At 39.4% G+C, this 20535-nt stretch overlaps 1 protein-coding gene across 4 annotated transcripts in view; it reads left to right on the top strand.

Moving 5' to 3' along the window:
• GALNT13 (polypeptide N-acetylgalactosaminyltransferase 13) overlaps positions 1-20535 on the top strand; it is a 268667-nt gene that overhangs the window by 208953 nt on the left and 39179 nt on the right. For 3 of the 4 annotated variants that reach the window (XM_042480745.1, XM_042480727.1, XM_042480736.1), the window contains exon 9: positions 13284-13423. In XM_042480745.1, coding sequence (XP_042336679.1) covers positions 13284-13423 — 140 coding nt within the window. Of the gene's footprint in view, positions 1-13283; positions 13424-14127; positions 14311-20535 lie in introns of all 4 variants that reach the window. The other variant, XR_006105156.1, reaches the window with a different exon arrangement.

Here is a 20535-nt window from a genome sequence, read left to right as displayed (position 1 = left end):
GTGTGTGTGTGTGTGTGTGTATTTCAGCAGCTGACAAATATATATTGCTGTTGGTCTCTTTTAATCAGAAAAATAGGCCATTCTGTCAATTCCAGCACCTTCAGAGATTTATGTGATGGTAGCTTGGTGTAGTGGTTTGAGCATTGAGCTACGACTCTGGAGACAAGTGTTTGACCCCTGCTCAGCCATGAAAACCCAGTGCAAATCACATTCTCTCAGCCTCTGAGGATGGCAATGGCAAACCCCCTCTGAAGAAATCTGCCAAGAAAACCTCATGATAGGCTCACCTTAGGGTCACCGTACATCAGAAATTACTTAAAGGTACAGCAACAACAATGGCAAATGTGGAAGAGGGCTTCTGGGTGGCTGTCCCCAGGTTCTGGAGTGCCTTTCATAGAATGGCTTGACTGGTGCCAGTGGCGTCACTAGGGGGTGCAGAGGATGCAGACCGCACCAGGTGACATCACTGCTCCTCAAAAACCTGTTTTGGCAGAAACATTGTGGCATTTGCCACAATTTAAAAAATCTCTAAGAGATGGTGGGAGTGAGGTGAAGCTCTGTGGAAGAAGAAATGAGGGCCCCCAGAATTTTTTTTAAACTAAAATTTCAAAATTTCAAAATTTTAATTTTTAAAGGTTTTTGAATTTTTTTAAAAAAACATTCTTTTTACATTTTCTTTAAAAACATTGCACTTTAACCAGATATTCAGGATGTTATCACAGAGAGGCTTAGCGTCACTAAAATGTGGCTAAATCATTCCCAAAGTACACAGGTGTGATAGCCAATTATGCTTGCCTCCTGTGATTTAATTGTCACTGAGTTGTCCTGCTCCTCTCCTGTTATCAAAGCATTTGCGGAGCAGCCCTAGTGACACCACTGGCACCAGTCAAGCCATTCTATGAAAGGCACTCCAATAACAAGTTTCCATTGTTGAAAAATGGCTGCTCCATGAACGCTTTGATGACGGGAAAGAAGCAGGATGCCTCAATGACAATTAAATCACAGGAGGCAAACACGATTGGCTGTCACACCCATGCACTTTGGGAATGATTTAGCCATGTTTTAGCAATGGTAAGCCTCCGTGTAATAATCCCCTATGTATATGTAAATACTTTTAGGCTATGCAGCAGGTTTTTGAGCAGCAGTGGTTTAATTTTGCTAGTGGTTTATGTCACCACTATTAGCATTACATTCAGTGGTATATGGGAATTATGATTTACAGATAACATTAGTGCAAAAAACGTGACTAAAAATTCTGTATGGTGTGAAATTAGGAGGTCAATGGGGGGGGGGTGATACTATGAGTTATTGCACCGGGTGACACCAACCTTAGGGACCCCACTGACTGATGCCACATGGTATCCTTTCAGCAGCTGACAAAAACATGTTTCATCAAGGCTTTGGGAACTGACTGTTTATGGAGAAAGAGTTTTTGATAATCTGCCGTATTGTCTACACTAAAGTGCTCTTAATTCTATGATTACTTTAATTATATTTTAACATTTACATGTTTTTTTGTTGTTGTGTGCCTTCAAATTGTTTCTAACTTATAGTGACCCTAAATTGAACGTATCACATGGTTTTCTGCCCAAGGTCATCAAGTAGGTTTTCATGGCTGTGGGTGGATTTGAACCTTGGTCTTCAGAGTCCTAGTCCTATGCTCCCAAATCACTACATCATGCTTACATGTTTTAGTATTGTGAATTTTTATCTATATTTGTCTTCACTTTTGTAAGCTACCTTGAATTCTAAAGCTGGTGAAGAGGTGGATTATAAATAAGCCAATAAGTAATATCAATACTCTGTTTTCTAAAAGAATTTCAAATCCTAGGGGAAATTATCTTATTCCAAGATTCTATCTTCTTCTTGAACTATCAAATAAAACTTAATACAGCAAACAAAAAACAACCCCATTTTGGAAGTCAACAGGGTTGCAGGCCTGACTTCATGCTAAGAACTGCATTTTTGCCCTGTGTGCATTGATTCACTGCAGAAAATTACAGAATATAACAGCACAAAAAAATACCCCAAGATTGTAATAATTGAGAAGAATGGTGTGGCCTTGCTTCTTCTTCCTTCTGGGGACTCTTCTAATTTACAAATCGAAATAATTGTGCAGGCTCTTGTAAGTGAAAAAGAGAGAGAGATTCTTGTAGTAGTTATAATAACGGGGAAGGACTTGAGAACGATGTTTGAAAATGCATGTATTTGCAGTCAGGCTGTGTGTGTGTGTGTGTAAAATGGGGTGAGGAAGGCTGATGTAACAAACTGTCATACAAGAATTAATTATTTTGTGAAGTTAAGCATCAGAAATGAAATTGGCCACCATTCTACATAAGGCAGCAGCTTTCCTGCTCTTACCCAATCACAATGAAAGCAAACAGAAGGGACAATTAAAGTGCCAATATTTTTATGGGCTACCGCCTTTCCTCTCAATTCCTTGTCTTCTAATGAGACTTACTCTTGTTATCAGACCATTTAGGCAGAGAGATCCTTTGCAGAGATGGACAAAGCAGTAAGGTCCAAAACACATTGCAGAAATAATCCAGTTTGAGACTGCTTTGACTGCCCTGGCTCAGTGGCAGGGAATTCTGGGAACTGTAGTTTTGTGTGACATTTAGCCTTCTCTGTCAGAGAGCTCTGGTGCCACAATAAACTAAAATTCCCATAATTCCCTAGCACTGAGCCAGGGCAATTAAAGCAGTCTCAAACTGGATTATTTCTGCAGTGTGTTTTGAACCTATTACAGTGGACCCTTGTTATAAGCTGAGGTTTGGTTCCAAGATCCCCTGTGGATAACAAAATCTGTGGATGCTCAAGTCCCATTAAATATAATGACATAGCAAAATGATGTCCCTTATGAAAATGGAAAATCAAGGTTTGATATTTGAAATTTATACTTTTTTAAACATTTTCAAACCGTGGATGCTTGAATCCATGTATAAACAAATCCATGTATAAGAAGGGCCGACTGTATAACCAGACAGGGTGCTGAACCCTGCTCACCACTGCCTCCCCTCATGTTTTTTAAACCACACCTCCACTCCCTTGGCAGTGTGTTCCTTAATGTAGGTAATACACAGGTTTGTGTGATCTCACATGTACTTTAGGCCTCGGCATCCTATGCTGGATAAAGCCTCTCCATTAAATTCGATTTTAAAAAAAAATGAAAAAAAAATGTGGGTTGGGTAGATGGCATTGTATCCTTCCCACACCAGCATTGCTGAATAAGAAACTACATCACGCTTTCAGCCCACTTTGTTTCCCTTTATAAAGATGATCAGTGTCACATAACCAGACCACACAGAAGGTGTCCCAGATCCACAATAAAACATATGGGTCTGTTTTTCTTGTACCTTAAAATTGTTTGAGGTTTCAGTTACAATGTGCAATCACAGATTTTTTTAAAAAAAAACACTTATGTATAGTAAATTGCCATGGAAAATCTTAATACACAAAAGATGGCTTAATAAACATTTGAGAGTGGACTTAACAGGCTTAAAAATGAGAGTCTTCTATTGTTTCAGCCAAATTTTTTTCAACAAAGAACAGGAGAATCTTTTCTGAAGAAAGATGATTTCTGAAGAAAAATAATGTTTAATTGACCTGCTTGAAGCAACATCATTATTTATGAGGGGGGAAAAGGTTATTCTGCAAGCACATAGGAGGATAGCAAGAAAACTCTGTAGAAGTGCAAAAAAGGATAAGTTTCAATTCACTCCATAAAAAAAAAGACCAACTAGGGAACCACAGCAACTAGAGATGGGGCAAGAGAAACCATGTAGACTTCCTTTCCTAGAATTTTACAGACATTGAGTATATTAAAAATTCACATCAGATTATAAAAATAAAACTCTTTTGAGAGATCTATTCCAGGACCTACCATATGGTTCCCATGTTTCTGCTATAGGAATGAATGAATGAATGAAAGTTTATTTCTAGACCGCTATTCCTTAGAGATCATAGCGGTTTACAAAATTTAACATCAAAAGACAATACAAAGTGAAAGCCCATAACCCGACAATAAAAAACCCACACGTACCACTTAAAAACAATACAACAATTCTAAAAACATTCTAAACAATCATTCAATATAAAAACCAATTAAAACACATTAAAACACATATAACAAATTAGCTGGATCGAACAAAATGCATAGAGAGAAAGGGATAACATCAAGGCATATGGGGGAAGGCTTGATGGAAGAAAAAGGTCTTCAGATTCTTCCTAAAAAGATCTAGAGAGGTTGCTGAGCAGAGCTCGTCAGGTAAAGAGTTCCAGGTCTGCGGGGCCACAATGGAGAACTTTGCCTTGGGAACTCTTAATAGATGTTTTCCGCTCGATCTGAGAGTGCGGGGCTGACTGTATGGGGAGAGGCGGTCCTCCAAGTACCCTGGGCCCAAGCCATTAAGAGCTTTATAGGTCATTACCAACACCTTGTATTGTGCCCGGAAGCGAATAGACAGCCAGTGAAGATCTCGCAGTATAGGTGTTATATGGCAGGTCCTGGAACATCCAGTGACCAGCCTTGATGCAATACAGTATTCTGAACCAATTGTAGCTTCCGAGTTTGGTACAAAGGTTGCCCCATGTAGAGCACATTACAGAAATCCAATAACCTATTATGGAATAACCTATTATGCCTGTTTCTCTCTTTGAACAGCATAGACATCTCTGCTGCATCTCTGCATTTCAAATCTCATTCCACCAATTCCAAAGTCTAGCTCAAACAGCAGTCAACAAATATGAATGCATAATAATTTCATATGGTGTCTTTGTTGGTAACAATGTTTAAAAAGGCAGCAAAGCAATGGAAGAACTTGATTTTTAAAAAATAGAAAAAAAGCAGAGCTGACAGATTGATCTCTGAAGATGCCAGCCACAGATGCTGGTGAAACATCAGGAAAAAACTCTTCGAGAACATAGCCACACAACCCGAAAAACCCACAAAAAATATGGATGCTGGCCATGAAAGCCTTCGACTTCACAGTTTGTTTAGTTGTTACGATTTGGTAGGAAGAAATCACATTAAGCATTTGGTTAGATTTAAGAGAACAATTTTGAGTGAAGATTCCAAATGGTGCCTTGCAAATTTCATAGGCTTCTCAGGTGGCCTACATTTAAAAGATGATGGGAAAGAACTTGGAATATTGGTTTCAGAGCAAAACTGGACTAATATAGCTCAGTTAATTAAACATTTCTTAATCAGTCTTCCAGCAAGTAACTCTAGACAAGTGGTACTTTTTCATTAATAAAGTGGGCCTTCCACATTTGTTCTGGTTAGTGGCACAGGACCCCCATGAAAGTTGAAAAAATGCAAATTAAAAAGGCACTACTTTTTTTAGTATTATTTCTTTAGCAGTCTCTAGATCCCTAGCACAACTCTGTGGTCACTTTCTGCAGGAAAAAGCCTACCTCTCTAGGCATCTTTAGGTCCTCCAGCACAACTTTTGGTGGATATTGACCATAGTGTCACACTTGAACCTATAGATTCTCAGAGAGAATATATTAATCAAGTTCATGAATAATCAAATCTACAAAAGTCAAAGCTGCAAATGTGGAAAGCCAACAGCACTTAGGTGGTACAAACCTATGAAGAATAAAGCAGGGTTTTGGTTTTTTAGTCATTCAGTATGTTCAATGGCAGTAAAAGTAATGAGCACATCTAGGGAGAATGCCAGTATGAGTATGCCTTTTGTCACCAGATTAATGAGATATCACTAATAATAGATCATACAGTTGTCATTAAACTTTTATTGAATTTGTTTTATGTGATGGAAACCAATTTAGGTAGAGCAGTAAAATTAGTGATATCAAATCTGTTCTCTGGGATGAGCAAACTGGCACCTTGACTTTCTCTCTATTTTTTTAAGTTCTCTTGAGTTTTTTCTTGAGAATTCTGGAAGAAATCTGTGAATTTGTTAAGTTTTGGTATATAATTATTAAAATCCTCAATAGTTACAGATATTATGGGGCAAAGTCAATAGGTAAAGTTATTCCCAGTACAGAGTGGATTATAGAGTGGCAGCTCTAATTCCACCCACAACAGCTGGATAAAGATGGATTTGGAGATAGATTATTTTTAGAGCTAAAATTTCAAGCCAGGTGGGCGAATCTGTCAGTTCTGCTTTTTCTTATTTTTAAAAAATCAAGTTCTTCCATTGTGTTCAATGAAGAAATTTGCTGCCTTTTTAAACATTGTTATCAACAAAGAAACCATATGAAATTATTCTGCGTTCCTATTGGTTGACTGCTGTTTGAGCTAGACTTTGGAATCGGTGGAATGAGATTTGAAATGCAGAGATGCAGCAGAGATGTCTATGCAGTTCAAAGAGAAACAGGCAGAATAGGTTATTCCTATAGCAGAAACATGGGAACCATATGGTAGGCCCTGAAACAGATGTCAAGACCATGTAAGATTCAAAAGAATTTTATTTTTATAATATGATGTTAATTCTTAATATACCTAATGAACATTGTTCAGATTTTTTTAAAAAAAACAGGTTGCAATCCTTTATCTATTCATCTGAGAGTAATGACCTTTAAATTATTGCTTGCTTAAACAAATAAGTGGGTCCTAGAGCAAACTCTTCCTAGAAGCCCAGATGACTAAACTGAGGCTGGTGTACTTTGGCCATATCATGAAATTACATGACTCCCTAGAAGCGACAATGATGCTTGGTAAGGCAGTAGGAAAAGAGAAGGCTGCATTCCAGATGCATAGGCTCAATTGAGGAAGTCTTGGAGTTTATCACATGGGAGGAATTTCTCTTAATTTCGAATGAAAAGCAAGTGGGGCCAGAACGCATTCACGTGAATTCGCTAATTCTGCGAATTTACATGAATTCAAATTCCATTCGTACTGACTTCCCATTGCCCGAAAATAGCTTGCCATTGCCCAAAATTGCTTGTGGTAGTCTATCACGCAATAATGTTAAACCCCATGATTGCGTTCGGATTGCCATTGGATTATACTTCCAATTTCACTTGTCTGGTGAACCCCCTTGGCTCTCATTCATGGGATCACAATAAGTTGAAGTTGAATTGATGGCAGTTAGCAAGAAAAACATGAAATGTATGTAGGATCTGAGTTACATGAAGTGCTGAGGTTCAAGGATGATATATTGAAAAACTAATTGGCATCTTATTATTAACGTCTATATTGCTCCATTAGAGCCAGCATGGTACAGCGGTTTGAACATTTCACTACGACTCTGGAGACCAGGGTTCAAACCCTGACTCACATGTGGAAACCCACTGTCACGTTCTCTTAAGTCTCGTAAGATAGCAATGACAACCCCCCTCTGAAGAAACTTGCCTAGAAAACACCATAATAGGTCACAGTAAGTTGGAAATAACTCTTCAACAATATTGCCCTATATTTATCTGTTCACTCTTTGGCCCCTGGAAATATTCAGGAAGACAAAAAAAAAGTGGTTCATCTGTGGGTGTGTTATTTTTGAGATTTTAAGCTTTTGTTAAGGTTTTTGTGTCTAATATAGGTTTGGATAACCAAGAACAACATGCCATCATCCAGCCTGGAGGGAGTGAGGGGGCATGAAGGGGCTAATGTTGAATTTTTATTGTATTCTGTATGTATTTTTATTGCTGTAACCCATCCAGATTCCTTGTGATTGGGCGGGCTATAAATAAATAATTTGTTGTTGTTGTTAGTTCATACATGGAAGAAAGCAACTAACATCAGAAACCCTTCTGGTTGGATTTGCATTTTATGAATAAGGGAAATAGTAGATAAGCAACTGATCTGAATTTGTTGCTACTGGGCTAATGTTCAAAGCATGTGTGATATGCTGGGATGGGTATTGGATGTCTGTTCATTTCTAATGAAGAAGATAGGCTATTGATTTGCATATTATATTGGAAGCATGAAACCTAGGATAGGTATATTTCCCAACTGTTACAATGCCTACTAGTATTCTAACAAAGGTGCTATTATTAATACTAGTTAAAGGGCTAAATATCTGAATCTGAAATGAGTAAATGTTCATGTATACCCTGACATTTCTTTTACAAAATGATGCAGAACTTTTGTCTCAAAAGAGTCTGCAGTATTTAGCTTATTAATTTTACTGGAACCTATTTCATAAGCAAGATGTGGAGATATATTCTCATTCTTTGCTGGAAACCATTTATACTTGTTATCAAAAATCATCAGAAAATTTTAGATGTCTTGATTTGCTTGATCTTGGCTTCTTGTGGGAAAACAGCTCCACCTGCTGGATACCTTGTGTATATGTAATCTTAATTCCAAACACTGAATTATTTGCAAGTTACTCTTTTTTTTAACTAGAGCTGAGCTGAAACAACTTATTTGAGGGCTTACCATTTTCATTGTCAAGGGTTTTCAATTTCGTTTTGAACTTTTCCACAATATGCAAGTATTTTGTTCAATTTCTGTGCACCAATCCCAAATCAGGCAGAACTGTTTCCTGCATTTGGTTTTAGTATCTTTGTACGTTTCAGTTTTTTTAAAGAATTGTTCATACTGGCCCTCCATTACTCATGGCTGCTCATTTTTCAGAAATCAAGGTATCTGCATGTAGAAAATAGCTCCTGCCTTCTAGTTGTCAAATCCTATCAAATATGATAATCTCCAACAGCTGGTTTATCAATTGATCGCCACTAATCATACTATATGAAAGAACAGTTTCTTGAATTCATCTTAGTTTAGATCTTCATCAATTTACAGGTGGAAATTGAAACTGAAATTGAACAAGCTGTTCTTCTGTTTAAAGATCCCTACAGTGCCAACATAAAATGCCTGTGGAAATCACTCTATCGTTATGGATTTTGTTTAGCAGAAAATATAATTCATGGTGATAGGTGTGATAACTATCCCATTGGATCATCTTTTCCAAATAGATATACAGCAATATGCAAATTGACTTGTGAGTCCCATCCAATTAACCCTAGCAAAATTACCTTTAAATGCTTTTGGTTTATCTGCCTACTTGTTTATCTCCCTTGTGATTTGCCAGTTTCCATAAGCATATAAGCCAAGGTCCAACAATGTACTTCGCTATTAAGATTCAATGCAATTGGGGTCTTCTAATAAATAATAATAATAAAATATTTATTTATATCCTGCCTTTCCCTTTCGAGGATCTAGGCGGGTAACAACAGTTTTGGTATTTTCACACTTGTATGGCTTCCACTTGGTCTTGCTGCACAGGCTAAGAGCCCTTGCAATTGTATAGCCACTCTATGGAGTACTATTGTGACTAAGTGCTTTTTAATAACCTTGATGCATCTGTAGCCATCTGTAAAATCACCCTTGTTGCTTATATCATTTTGTATTGCCCTGTCAGTATGAAACTTGGGGAAAATATGCACTTATACATTTTCCAATTTCAAATAAAAATGTTTTTTCTGTCCTCCAAAGTAGTCTAGTCTACATCAGATCTGTCAGGCTGATGTTTTTCATCAGGGTTCACATGCTGTCAAAAAGCTGATCTGGTGGAAAATATATATGTGTGTGTGTAACAGAATGGGTTTATGTTAACAGTGCCTGGTGGTGTGAAAGCTACAGTACTTGACTGTCTGTTCTCGTACCGTCACTTCTAAAACACATTTCCAGTTAGGAAATTATATACAGTGGAACTCGAAGAATAAACAAGCATGCAAGCAAAGCTTTCTGTAAGGTCTTGAGTGTTTTCGCAAATATAGCAATTAGCAGTGTTTCTTCCCCACATCCTGTGAGATTCCAGTGTTAGTCCAGATTCAGACAACATTGAATAGTCTGGTGGTAAAGATAATTGGGATCCCAGTGGAAATGATTTTTGTAAACAGAGACACATTCTTATGCCATCAATTTTGCAGGTTAAAATACAGTGTCATCAGAATTCCGTACATATTGCTCATTCCAGACTATGCAGTTCACTAGATAACTGGGATATACTGGTCTTGGACTTATATATTGTTTGTTGGAAGGGAGAGAAAGAAGCCCACAGTCCTGTTTAGTAATTACTTAAGACTTCTCAGTATGGACACTGACAGAACTGCTGCAGTCACCTGCAACACTTGTGGGATGTTTGCCTTCTTGCCTACAGATGTGGAGAACTTCACATGCACCAAGTGCAAGTTGGTAACATTCTTGGAGGAGAAAGTTCAGCAGCTGGAGTCCAGAGTAGCTACATTTCAGCATATTAGGGAGCAAGAGGATTTCCTGGACAGAATGGAATCAACGGTTTTGGATGGGGACCACATAGAGGAAGTTGCTGGGGTGGAGGAGGTCACTTCACATAATAATAATAATAATAATAATAATAATAATAATAATAATAATAATAATAATAGGATTTATTTATATGTCGCCCAATCACTGGGAATCCGGGCGGCTTACAACAGAGGGGATAATAGACGGTTCCCTGCCCTCAGGCTTACAATCTAAAAAGACATGACACAAAAGGAGAAGGGAATTGTAGGGGGAGAGGGGATCAGGTCCAGCATTCTTCTCTCCCTCTGAGGCCTGGACCAAGACAGATGGACGGGAGGGAGGGCTCTTTTTCTTAATCGAGGCTGGGCCAAATGGCGTTGGGCCTGTCCTTTCACTCCTTCCCAGGCCAGAAGATGACAGTTGGAAGGAGGGAGGGGAGGGCTCTTCCTCTTCAGGCCCAGTGGCATTGGGCCTGTCCTTTCGCTCCCTCTAAGGCCAGAAGATGACATACACAGGAGGTAGACAGCTGGAGGAATGTCACACAGAGAAATAGGCCAACAAGGGATTGTTCTGGGAGCTTGCAGCTAGAGAACCAATTTGAAGCTCGTTCCCTTATCAAGGAGGATGAGGAAGAGCAGCATGGACAGACTTCAGGGATAGAGCAGGGGAGCTTGAGTGTTCCACCAGAGGGAACAGAAGATGGCAAACTGGGTTCCGGGCGGGCTATGGAGTTGAGACTGCCATGGTCGCCTTGGTCGATGATCTCCGTCTGGGCATGGACAGGGGTAGCGTGTCCCTGTTAGTGCTCTTGGACATCTCAGCGGCTTTCGATACCATCGACCATGGTATCCTTCTGGAACGCCTGAGAGAGTTAGGAATTGGGGGCACTGCGCTCCAGTGGTTCCGTTCCTACCTCTCGGGCAGGTTCCAGATGGTGCAGCTGGGAGGCGTGTGCTCCGATAAGAGGGCACTTACATCTGGTGTCCCTCAGGGAGCCATTCTGTCTCCCATGCTATTTAACATTTACATGAAACCGCTGGGAGAGATCATCTGGAGACATGGGGCATGGTGTTATCAGTACGCTGATGACACACAAATATATTTCTCTGTGTCTCCGACTGATGCAGTGACCAGGGATGGCATCTCTCCTCTTGATGCTTGTCTGGACTCGGTAATGGGCTGGATGAGGGAAAACAGACTCAGACTGAATCCAGAGAAAACGGAAGTACTTGTGATAGGTTCCCCAGGTCCAGGTTTGGTGATTTGTCCACCTGTCCTAGACGGGGTCACGCTTCCTTTGAAGGACTCTGTTCGCAGTCTGGGGGTGCTCCTGGACTCGTCGCTTCACCTTACATCTCAGGTGGATGCGACGGTCAGGAGTACCTGTTATCAGCCTGGGCTGGGGGGACCTTGAAACAATGGTACACGCTCTGGTAACCTCTCGCTTGGATTTCTGCAATGCACTTTACATGGGGCAACCCTTGTACCAAACCCAGAAGCTTCAACTGGTCCAGAATATGGCAGCAAGGCTGGTCACTGGATCTTCCAGGGCCAGCCATATAACACCGGTACTTAAAGATCTACATTGGCTGCCTATTCGCTTCCGGGCACAATACAAGGTGTTGGTTATCACCTATAAAGCCCTAAATGGCTTGGGCCCAGGGTACTTAGAGGACTGCCTCTCTCCATATAATCCACCCCGCACTCTCAGATCGGGTGATAAACATCTCCTAAGAGATGGCTGAAAACGTATCTTTTCAAACAGGCATACCCCCAATAGCCCTGTTGTGATCCCTCTCCCCCTCACCGTTGTTACAATTGCTGCTAGCTTGGAATTGTTATTGTTGTTGTTGTTTTATATAATGTAATTGTAAATTTCTGACAATGTTTTATTGTAAAATGTTGTTGGATTGCAAAATCCACCATTGTAACCCGCCTTGATCTCTGGAAAGGCGGGCTAGAAATAAAGCTTTTACTTTTTTATTATTTTTATTATATGATAGCCCTGTTTAAATACTTGAAGGGATGTCATATTGAGGAGGGAACAAGCTTGTTTTCTGCTGCTCCAGAGAACAGGACCCGGAACAATGGATCCAAGCTGCAGGAAAAAAAGATTCCACCTCAACATTAGGAGGAACTTCCTGACAGTAAGGGCTGTTCGACAATGGAACACATTCCCTCAGAGTGTAGTGGAGTCTCCTTCCCTGGAGGTCTTTAAACAGAGGCTGGATAACCATCTGTCGGGGATGCTTTGATTGAGAGTACCCGCATGGCAAGGGGTTGGACTGGATGGCCCTTGCGGTGTCTTCCAGCTCTATGATTCTAAGATTCTATGCAACGTATCCTCAGTATTTCAGCACAGATTAGATCTATTGATTTGCTACTGCTACAAAATTTGTGTATCTGTAGAGGTTTTGTATCCCTGTCTAGCAATAGCCTACATCTTACCAGGCAACTATACTAGTATTACCCTGTACAACTGGTTGTCCTCTTAGAGGTGCAACCGGACAAGTACTTTGTGTTGGCAATTAAAGTAATTTTATTTAGTAGGATTTAGGAGCTGAAGATGCACTTTACCCTGTGGCACTACACTGTGTAACAGCTATTTCACATTGCACCCTAGAGCAGCTAGATCCAATTGATATCTGTATCAAGATAGAGCATGCAACTGCCAGTTATCATGATAGACCTTTAAGAGTTGAATATACTTCAGGCTCCAGTTCAGTCCTATAACATTTTCCTAGGAATAAGCTCATATGAATACATTTGACATGTAGGGATGCACTGAGAATTAAAAAAAAGGGGGAGCCAGTTGGAATGAGACATTGAGAAAGGAATACAAAACAACTTGTCATTATAGCATGCAATCTATGAATAAGAAATTGGTTATAAAAGACCTCTCTTCTCAGAAGTATTTTGGACAGTAAAAGAACATAACAGAGAGTGAAATGAGTGCATGCATTTCTCAATTTCTCAAACTGCTCAGTCAGCAGTACCAACTTGTTTACAGGTTACTGTTAAAAAGTATAGCAAAGCAATTGTCATTTCAGTTTGGTATGAAAGTATCTTCATGTTACTTTTTTTTCTCCAAAAAAAAAAAACCCAGGAGTTGTCAAAGTGGACTATGGAGATGTATCAGTCAGAAAAGCACTTAGAGAGAACCTGAAATGTAAACCATTTTCATGGTATCTAGAAAATGTCTATCCGGATTCCCAGATTCCACGACGATATTTCTCCCTTGGAGAGGTATGAAATTTTTCTTTTGTGTAATAATATGTTTTTTAAAAGAAGAAAAATATCAGACATGTTAGACCTTTTAAGTTTGTTATTATTTATTTATTCCATTTATATGCCACCTTTCTCCTGATGTGGTACCCAAAGCAGCTCACAGTGCTAAAACAACATCAGCTAGAAAAAAACCCTTAACAATAATAATTAAAATCCAGTTAAATACCATCCATTAAAAATATATTTAAAAACCTTACCTTAAACAATATTTATATTTACTTATATTCCTTTAGTCTTTTACATTTTAATTACAATGTATATTTGAACCTTTTTAAAAAAATAAAATAAATTAAAATTCTATTCCTGCAAGTGTGTTCAGATTGTATTTTCATGAGGTCACTGGCATGGCTTCCACATTAGTGGGGCATGAATCCACTCTGGCTTTTAGACCAAATGTTGAAGGATCTACTCAGAAGCTGAACTAAACTGGGGTATTGGATTCAGCACTTTGGATAAGGTTAGGAGTTAAATCTGGACTGAATTCGTCAACTTACTGACTTAGGAGCCACCAGCTACTACTGCTTGTAGTATATAATGTATTTTAACCCATAGAGACCTGCTCCTTAAACAAAAATAACCCCAGAGCATTGGAGACTTATATACTGTATTTCTGTTTATATACTGTACCTCTGCCAAAATTCACCTTCACCTCCTCCTCCTAGGGTGTATCAGTAGGAGTAGTGTCTATTCTGCTTTGGTCAGACATCACCTGGAATATAGTGTCCAGTTCTGAGAACCACAGTTGAAGAAGGATGATGACAAGCTGTAGCATATCCACAGGAGAGTTACCAAAATGATGAAGGGACTTGAAGTCATGCCTTTTGAGGAGCAACCTAGGGGACTGGGTATGTTTAGCCTGAAGAAGAGAATGTTAAGAAGTGATATGATAGCCCTGTCCCGCATGTCATACTGAGGATGGAGCAAGCTTGCCCCAGAGAAGAAGACATGGAGCAGTGGAGACAAACTACAGGAATAGAGATTCCACCTAAACATTAGGAAGACAGTAAGAGCTGCTTGACGATGGAACACACTCCCATGGAGGGTGGTGGAGTCTCCTTCTTTGGCTCAATGGCTATCTGCCAAGGGTGTTTTGATTGTATATTCCTGCATGGCAGAGGAGTGGACTGGTGGCCCTTGTGGTCGCTTCCAATTCTTTTCCCCCCTTTATTTATATGTTTTAAGGTCCATAATAGTATACAATATATATAATACTTTTTTTTACTGAATATTAGCATTATTACATCACATACTTTTGGGGGGCCCTCTCCCCTGCCTTCCAATTCTATGATTCTGTGAAATGGTTCCATAGAAACCAAATTCCTGATTGCTTATCTAAAGGGAACATTAGTCATTGTATATTTCTTATATCAGATAGTGACAGGTAAAGTCTCCTGGGCTTACATTAATTCATAGAAATGGGCCCAATTGTCTTCTGGCTTGAATGAATTTCTGGGATTTCAAATGAATATAGCGCCCCCATATCCCTGTCTCCAGCCTTCATTGCCACCCCCTGCAGATTAATATTTTTTCTAATTTCTGAATAGAATTTATCATCTTCTGAAGCCTGTTGTCAATTTGCTTCCCATTTTAGAGTAATCAAAGGCTGCATCTGCATTGTAGAAATAATCCAGTTTGTCACAGTTTTAACTGCCACAACTTAATGCTATGGAATCCTGGGAGGTGTAGTTTTATGAGACATTTAACCACCTCTGCCAAAGAACTCTTGTGCCACAACAAACTACAAACCCCAGGATTCCATAGCTTTGATCCCTGGGAGTAAAAGCAGTATCATTGGACAGTAGCATCACTGGGAGGTGCGGAGGGGTATGAACCGTGCTGGGTGATACGCCAAAGGAGGGTGACACCTGGACTGCTCCCTGCAGGAGTCTTCCAGTCTGGGTAAGTGGCAGATGGCTGTTTCCCCGGCTACACAGTGCTTTCCTGGATTGTGTGGCTGCTTTACACAGGCCTTGGGAAAGGAGCCTATGGCTGTGGCGGCCATTTCCGCGGCTGTACAGCCATTTCCAGCCGGCTGGAGTGTACCCACGTCTCTATCCTTCTTGCTTCACCCTGGTAAAATCCAGGCCAATGCAAGGAGCCAGCTGGAAATGGCCACAGAGCTGCAGAAACGGCCATCCAGGTCACAGGAGCACTCCAGCTGGCTCCTTGCTTTGGCCTGGCTTTCTCCTGAGGGAAAGCCAGGCCAAAGCAAGCAGTATTAGGGCGCGGGGGGGGGGGGGCACCCCTTCCACTTTTGGCCCTGCTCCCACCACACCAGGTGACACCAAACATAAGTACGCTGCTGTCCTTGGGTTATTTCTGTACTGCAGATGAGGCCAATATCGTCTGGTATTGTAATATTCAGCTGTCTTTTATGTTCTTCAATTTTTAAATTAGAATACATGCTTCTAGTAGTAAAGTGTGTATTTCAGGAGGCATGCTTTTATTGCACAATTAACATTAGTCTCTACTTTTGAAATTATAACTTATAGTGCTAGGTCAAATACACTGTGATTGTCAGCCAAAGCAGATTTAAAAAAACAAAAACCCTAATAATATTTCAAGACTATTTTTGCAAAAATTATAAAAACATGCTTACCAACTGTGAAATAATCAGAGTTTTGCCACATAACAGTCAGATGGGCAAAACCAAGGTAACTGGAGTTATGAAACAGTCATTAAAGCACCTTATTTTTACCAGTAAGGGCTGGGTTTCCATGGAAACAGGAGGAGAATTTCAAGGAGCATCTGTAGAGTAAGCGTTGGTTTGGTTGTCAGTTTCAGCTGCTATCTGTCCGTGAAGCCTATGGGGGATTTCCCTCTCTCCAATACAGCTATAGGGTTTAGGGATTTTGAATCAAATAAAAGAAGAAGAAATGTGAGCAAGCTTTATATGTAGAATATATGCATCATATAGAAACCTGCAAAGCACAATCCTATACATGCATTCTTGTCTGTAAGTCCCATTTGAGTTAAATGCAGTTATGTCCAGGTAAGAGGGAATTGGGGCACGGGATGTAGTCTGCACTGGTCAAATAAAGCTGCTTCCAAGTGCTTTGAAGGCAGGGTGCTTAGACAATGCATGAGGCAAAAGTGGGTTGAAAGCAAAGTGAAGCTTTTAGGCTAAAAACCAGAGCAAAAAGAAGCTGGGTACTCTCACTCAAGATGGAAAATGCACATCATTTGCACAGGCATATAAAAAGCCGGTACCAGTACGGGACTACGACAAAGCAAAAATATGATTGCCAATGATGCTGTGGAGGTAATTACAACATACACAAACCAGACAGTCCAAGAGGAGGCATGGGATGAAATGGGGGTGAATGTATATGGGGGCCCCATGATTGTGCTTTGCCAATGTATCACTGGGCACACCAGTGCACTGATGCACTGTACATGCAGTGCATTTCATGTGCAACTATGTGGCTGATCATACAGGGGGGCGTCCAGTGGAATGGCATCTGGGCAGGAAGGGAGAGGTAATTTGGCTACAGGTGGTGTGTTTGTGTGATGGTGTACATGCATGGTGGGGAGGCAATAAAAAAAAACACAGCATGGCTTGATAAGTGGTGTGAACAACCTATGGATGTTTGGCCCACCATGGGAGTGGGCTGTATGGACAGCAGGGTTTTGACTTGCTTTCAATTAAATATAGTTTTATAACAGTGAACCAATAAGGCTGAAAAAATACTAAAAGAAACAGGTGAAGAAATTACAAAATGTGAGCAACCATCAAAAATTATTTTATGGCAACTATTAAAACATCTTCAAGAAGAGAGCAATCATTTTTTACTCAAAGGCCTCCCTAAAATGTAAAGGTACATCTTTCCTACAGAAGGCCATTAGGTGTGTGATGGGTCTTCTTTGTCACACACATCTACAACTTGGGTACAGCCATTAAAAGGCTAGGTAAAGCCATTTGCCTTATCCACCAAGAATACCCTCGTCCATTGCAAGCTAGAGATATAACTCTACCCTACCAGAAGATTTGCTTTTTGTAACACACCGTGCCATGCTTTCCATCAAACTACTGATCTTTCACAACATATGTGATCACAAAATAGTGAACAAGCTTTCAATATCTCCTGAACTCAAAACCAGCCATTCTCTTAAGCAGACACAGGGGGTGGGGGGAAGGTGCGTTAATCAACCGCAATGTCTATAATTAATCACAACCATAAATATTCCAGGCAACTCACACTAAAATTGTTTTGGTCCTCTCTTCGGGTATTTTCTGGTAATAAAAACTTAACTGTAGCTGGGAGACAGAGGTAGTAAAGATTCAAGCCACCCTCTATCAATTATTTTTCTATTTTCTGTTGTTTGTCCTACTTTTGAGTTTTAAAACCCAATTATTCTTGTTTTCAGTTTTATAGTAGAATGTTTATTGACCCAAATTAGAACAGGAACATTATGCATAATTATTGTAATTGTTTTCCTGCTCAAGAGATATTGGTCTGGCTCTCCTTTGTCTTATTGCTATCCAGTCTATGTGTTACATGTTATGCTTATCCCCAAATAAGTGGAGCTTACATCTGAATAGATATGTACACATTTGCTTTTCCTCTTTCCTGTTAAAATTCAGCAATTTCACCTACTTTATTTTATAACAAAATATGTCAAGATTTAAAATAGATGATATAGATTGGAGAGAGTGAGGACTCCATTGTCTGTATAACATCAGTTTTTGCACCCTGTTTGTTAACTACACTGAATTCCAGTTTGATTAATTTTTATTATATTTGAATATTTGATAGCTATGCCAAAAAGAGAGGATGAAATAAACAGAGAGAATGTTGTACAGCACACTGTATTTCTTCCATAGAATAAATCATACTAGTATGTGTTTATCTAGGAGAGGAATGCAGAATGGGTGGCCATCCAGATGTTTTTAGGCTATAATCTCCATGAACCAGTGCCTTCACTAGGATTGGCATCATCTGATGCATTAACTCATAGTGTCACTGCCCCATTGACCCCCTGCCACATCACACCATACAGAATCCTTAGTAATGTTTTTGTACTAATGTTAATCATGAATCGTAATTCCCATATATCACTGAATGTTATGGCAGTAGTTGGATCATAAACAACTAACAAAATTAAAATTATACATTTAAATTACAGTATCATGTACTTAGTTTAAGTGTATTTACATGTACATAGTTTCATGTAGTTAAAGTGAAAATTTGGTAAGTTGTGATGTTTTTAAAGAAAATTTTAAAAGATGTTTAAAATTATTATTATTATTATTATTATTATTATTATTTTAAAAAACTGGGTGCTACACAGCCTTTCAGGGTAGTGGAACACCCAACAGGGCCTCTGCCAAGGATTCCATGCAGGCTCAGATGGATAAATAGTGTATTTCAAATATTCAGGCCCCAAGTAGGAGGTTGCTTGTGACAGTCATCTCTGTGCAATGGCCATACTAGCCAGGGCTGCTGGAAGGTTAATTCCAACAATATCCTAGGTCTACAGAAAAAAGTAGGAGATCCAACTGCACAATTATCTCTCATACCACTATCTGCTACCTTACTTCTCTTATCTGAAATTACTAGGGGCAGAGGTTTTGGCCATCTGTTTGCAAGGAGCTATGATCACTAGTATCTTCCTGCATATCTTACACTTGTCTTGCCTTTTGTCACTATACAGAGACAACACAGAGACAATTCTAACACGCTACAGAATTATTGTACAGTACTATGATTCCACTTGGTTCCATCCTATGGAATCCTGAGTTTGAAAATTTAGGGAGAGTCACTGTGAACTCTTAGCCAGAGCACTCCAATTCCTTGGCAAACAATAAATCCAAGACTTCCATAGGATGCAGACATGGAGGTTAAAGTGGAACAGTAGTGCTATAATTCTATAGTGTGAATGGACCCAAGATTTCTCTGTTAATACTGTGGCTATGTATAACCAAATATAAAATAGAAGATTGAAGTTGTATCAGCATCATTTGGTGTTGTAAATCAATTGATTTTCACTTTGCATATCCAGTAGACATGCCACACTGCAAATCATTTCTATACCAAAGGTTCAGTCTGATGATTTGAAAAGTATGCAGTCAGGACATTTAAAAAGTATACTTAATTTTCCTTGCTTTGCAGTGCTTATCATAATTTACAGGTCTCTTAAAAGCCTATTAAGGATCAGCTAGTCTGTTTTTATTGGCTTATCACTGCCCAGATAATAAGAAAAATTATCACATGGTAGTTTGTCATTTTAGCTTGTTGCATATCTCTCTGACATTTTGAAATGAACATTTTTAAAGCAAGGTGTCTAAAACCATGAAATTGAATGGAAACACATCCTTAACTAGTTTAATGAACCTTGTCCAATTTTTGCTTAATAAGCAAATCATGATCAAGTAGTACAGATTTTCATTAAAAATTTCCCCTTTTAAGCTATTTTCCCCTTTCCTTTTGGCATGGTTATAATTATACAGTCAGAACTATAGGTAACATGGAGGCAATATCTCAGAAGACAGGCAGCATGGTGCCCTATGGGCAGCAACCCCACCTCCAACTGGTTCAAATTGCTTCAAATGGAGAAATTGCCCCAGGCCCCTCACAAACTAGGGGATCACAGTGTGGTGTGTTATTTGAATAAACGAGGAAAACTACATAGTATCAAGCTGTTAATCTCTCTGAAGTTGCAGAGCTGAAAATGGGTACACACATTATGATACTATCAGTTACATTCTGTATTTCATTTATTTAATTAATTTCCGAGTCATCACTTCCAGAATAGATCACATGTGTAGAAAGAGACCTCAATTTTTGGAACTACTTCAGGGTTTCAGCCATCTTAATACAGCTGTGTAGAAAGGGGTAACACCAGCCCTTCTTCACATTTCTATCTCATGATCTTTTGACTGGACTGGGCGCATCTACACTGTAGGAATAATGTAATTTAATAGCACTTTAAGTGCAATAGTGCCATTCTTAGGAATCCTAGGATTTGTAGTTTTACAAGGACTTCAACCTTCTCTGCCAGAGTGTTGGTGCCTCACAAAACTACAAATCCCAGTATTCTGTAGAATGGAGTCATGGCAGTTAAAGTGG

The sequence above is a fragment of the Sceloporus undulatus genome, chromosome 1, assembly GCF_019175285.1.
Source record: "Sceloporus undulatus isolate JIND9_A2432 ecotype Alabama chromosome 1, SceUnd_v1.1, whole genome shotgun sequence".
Classification (NCBI taxonomy): domain Eukaryota; kingdom Metazoa; phylum Chordata; class Lepidosauria; order Squamata; family Phrynosomatidae; genus Sceloporus; species Sceloporus undulatus.
Note: the sequence above shows the minus strand (reverse complement) of the source record. Positions and strands in the feature narration are given on the sequence as shown.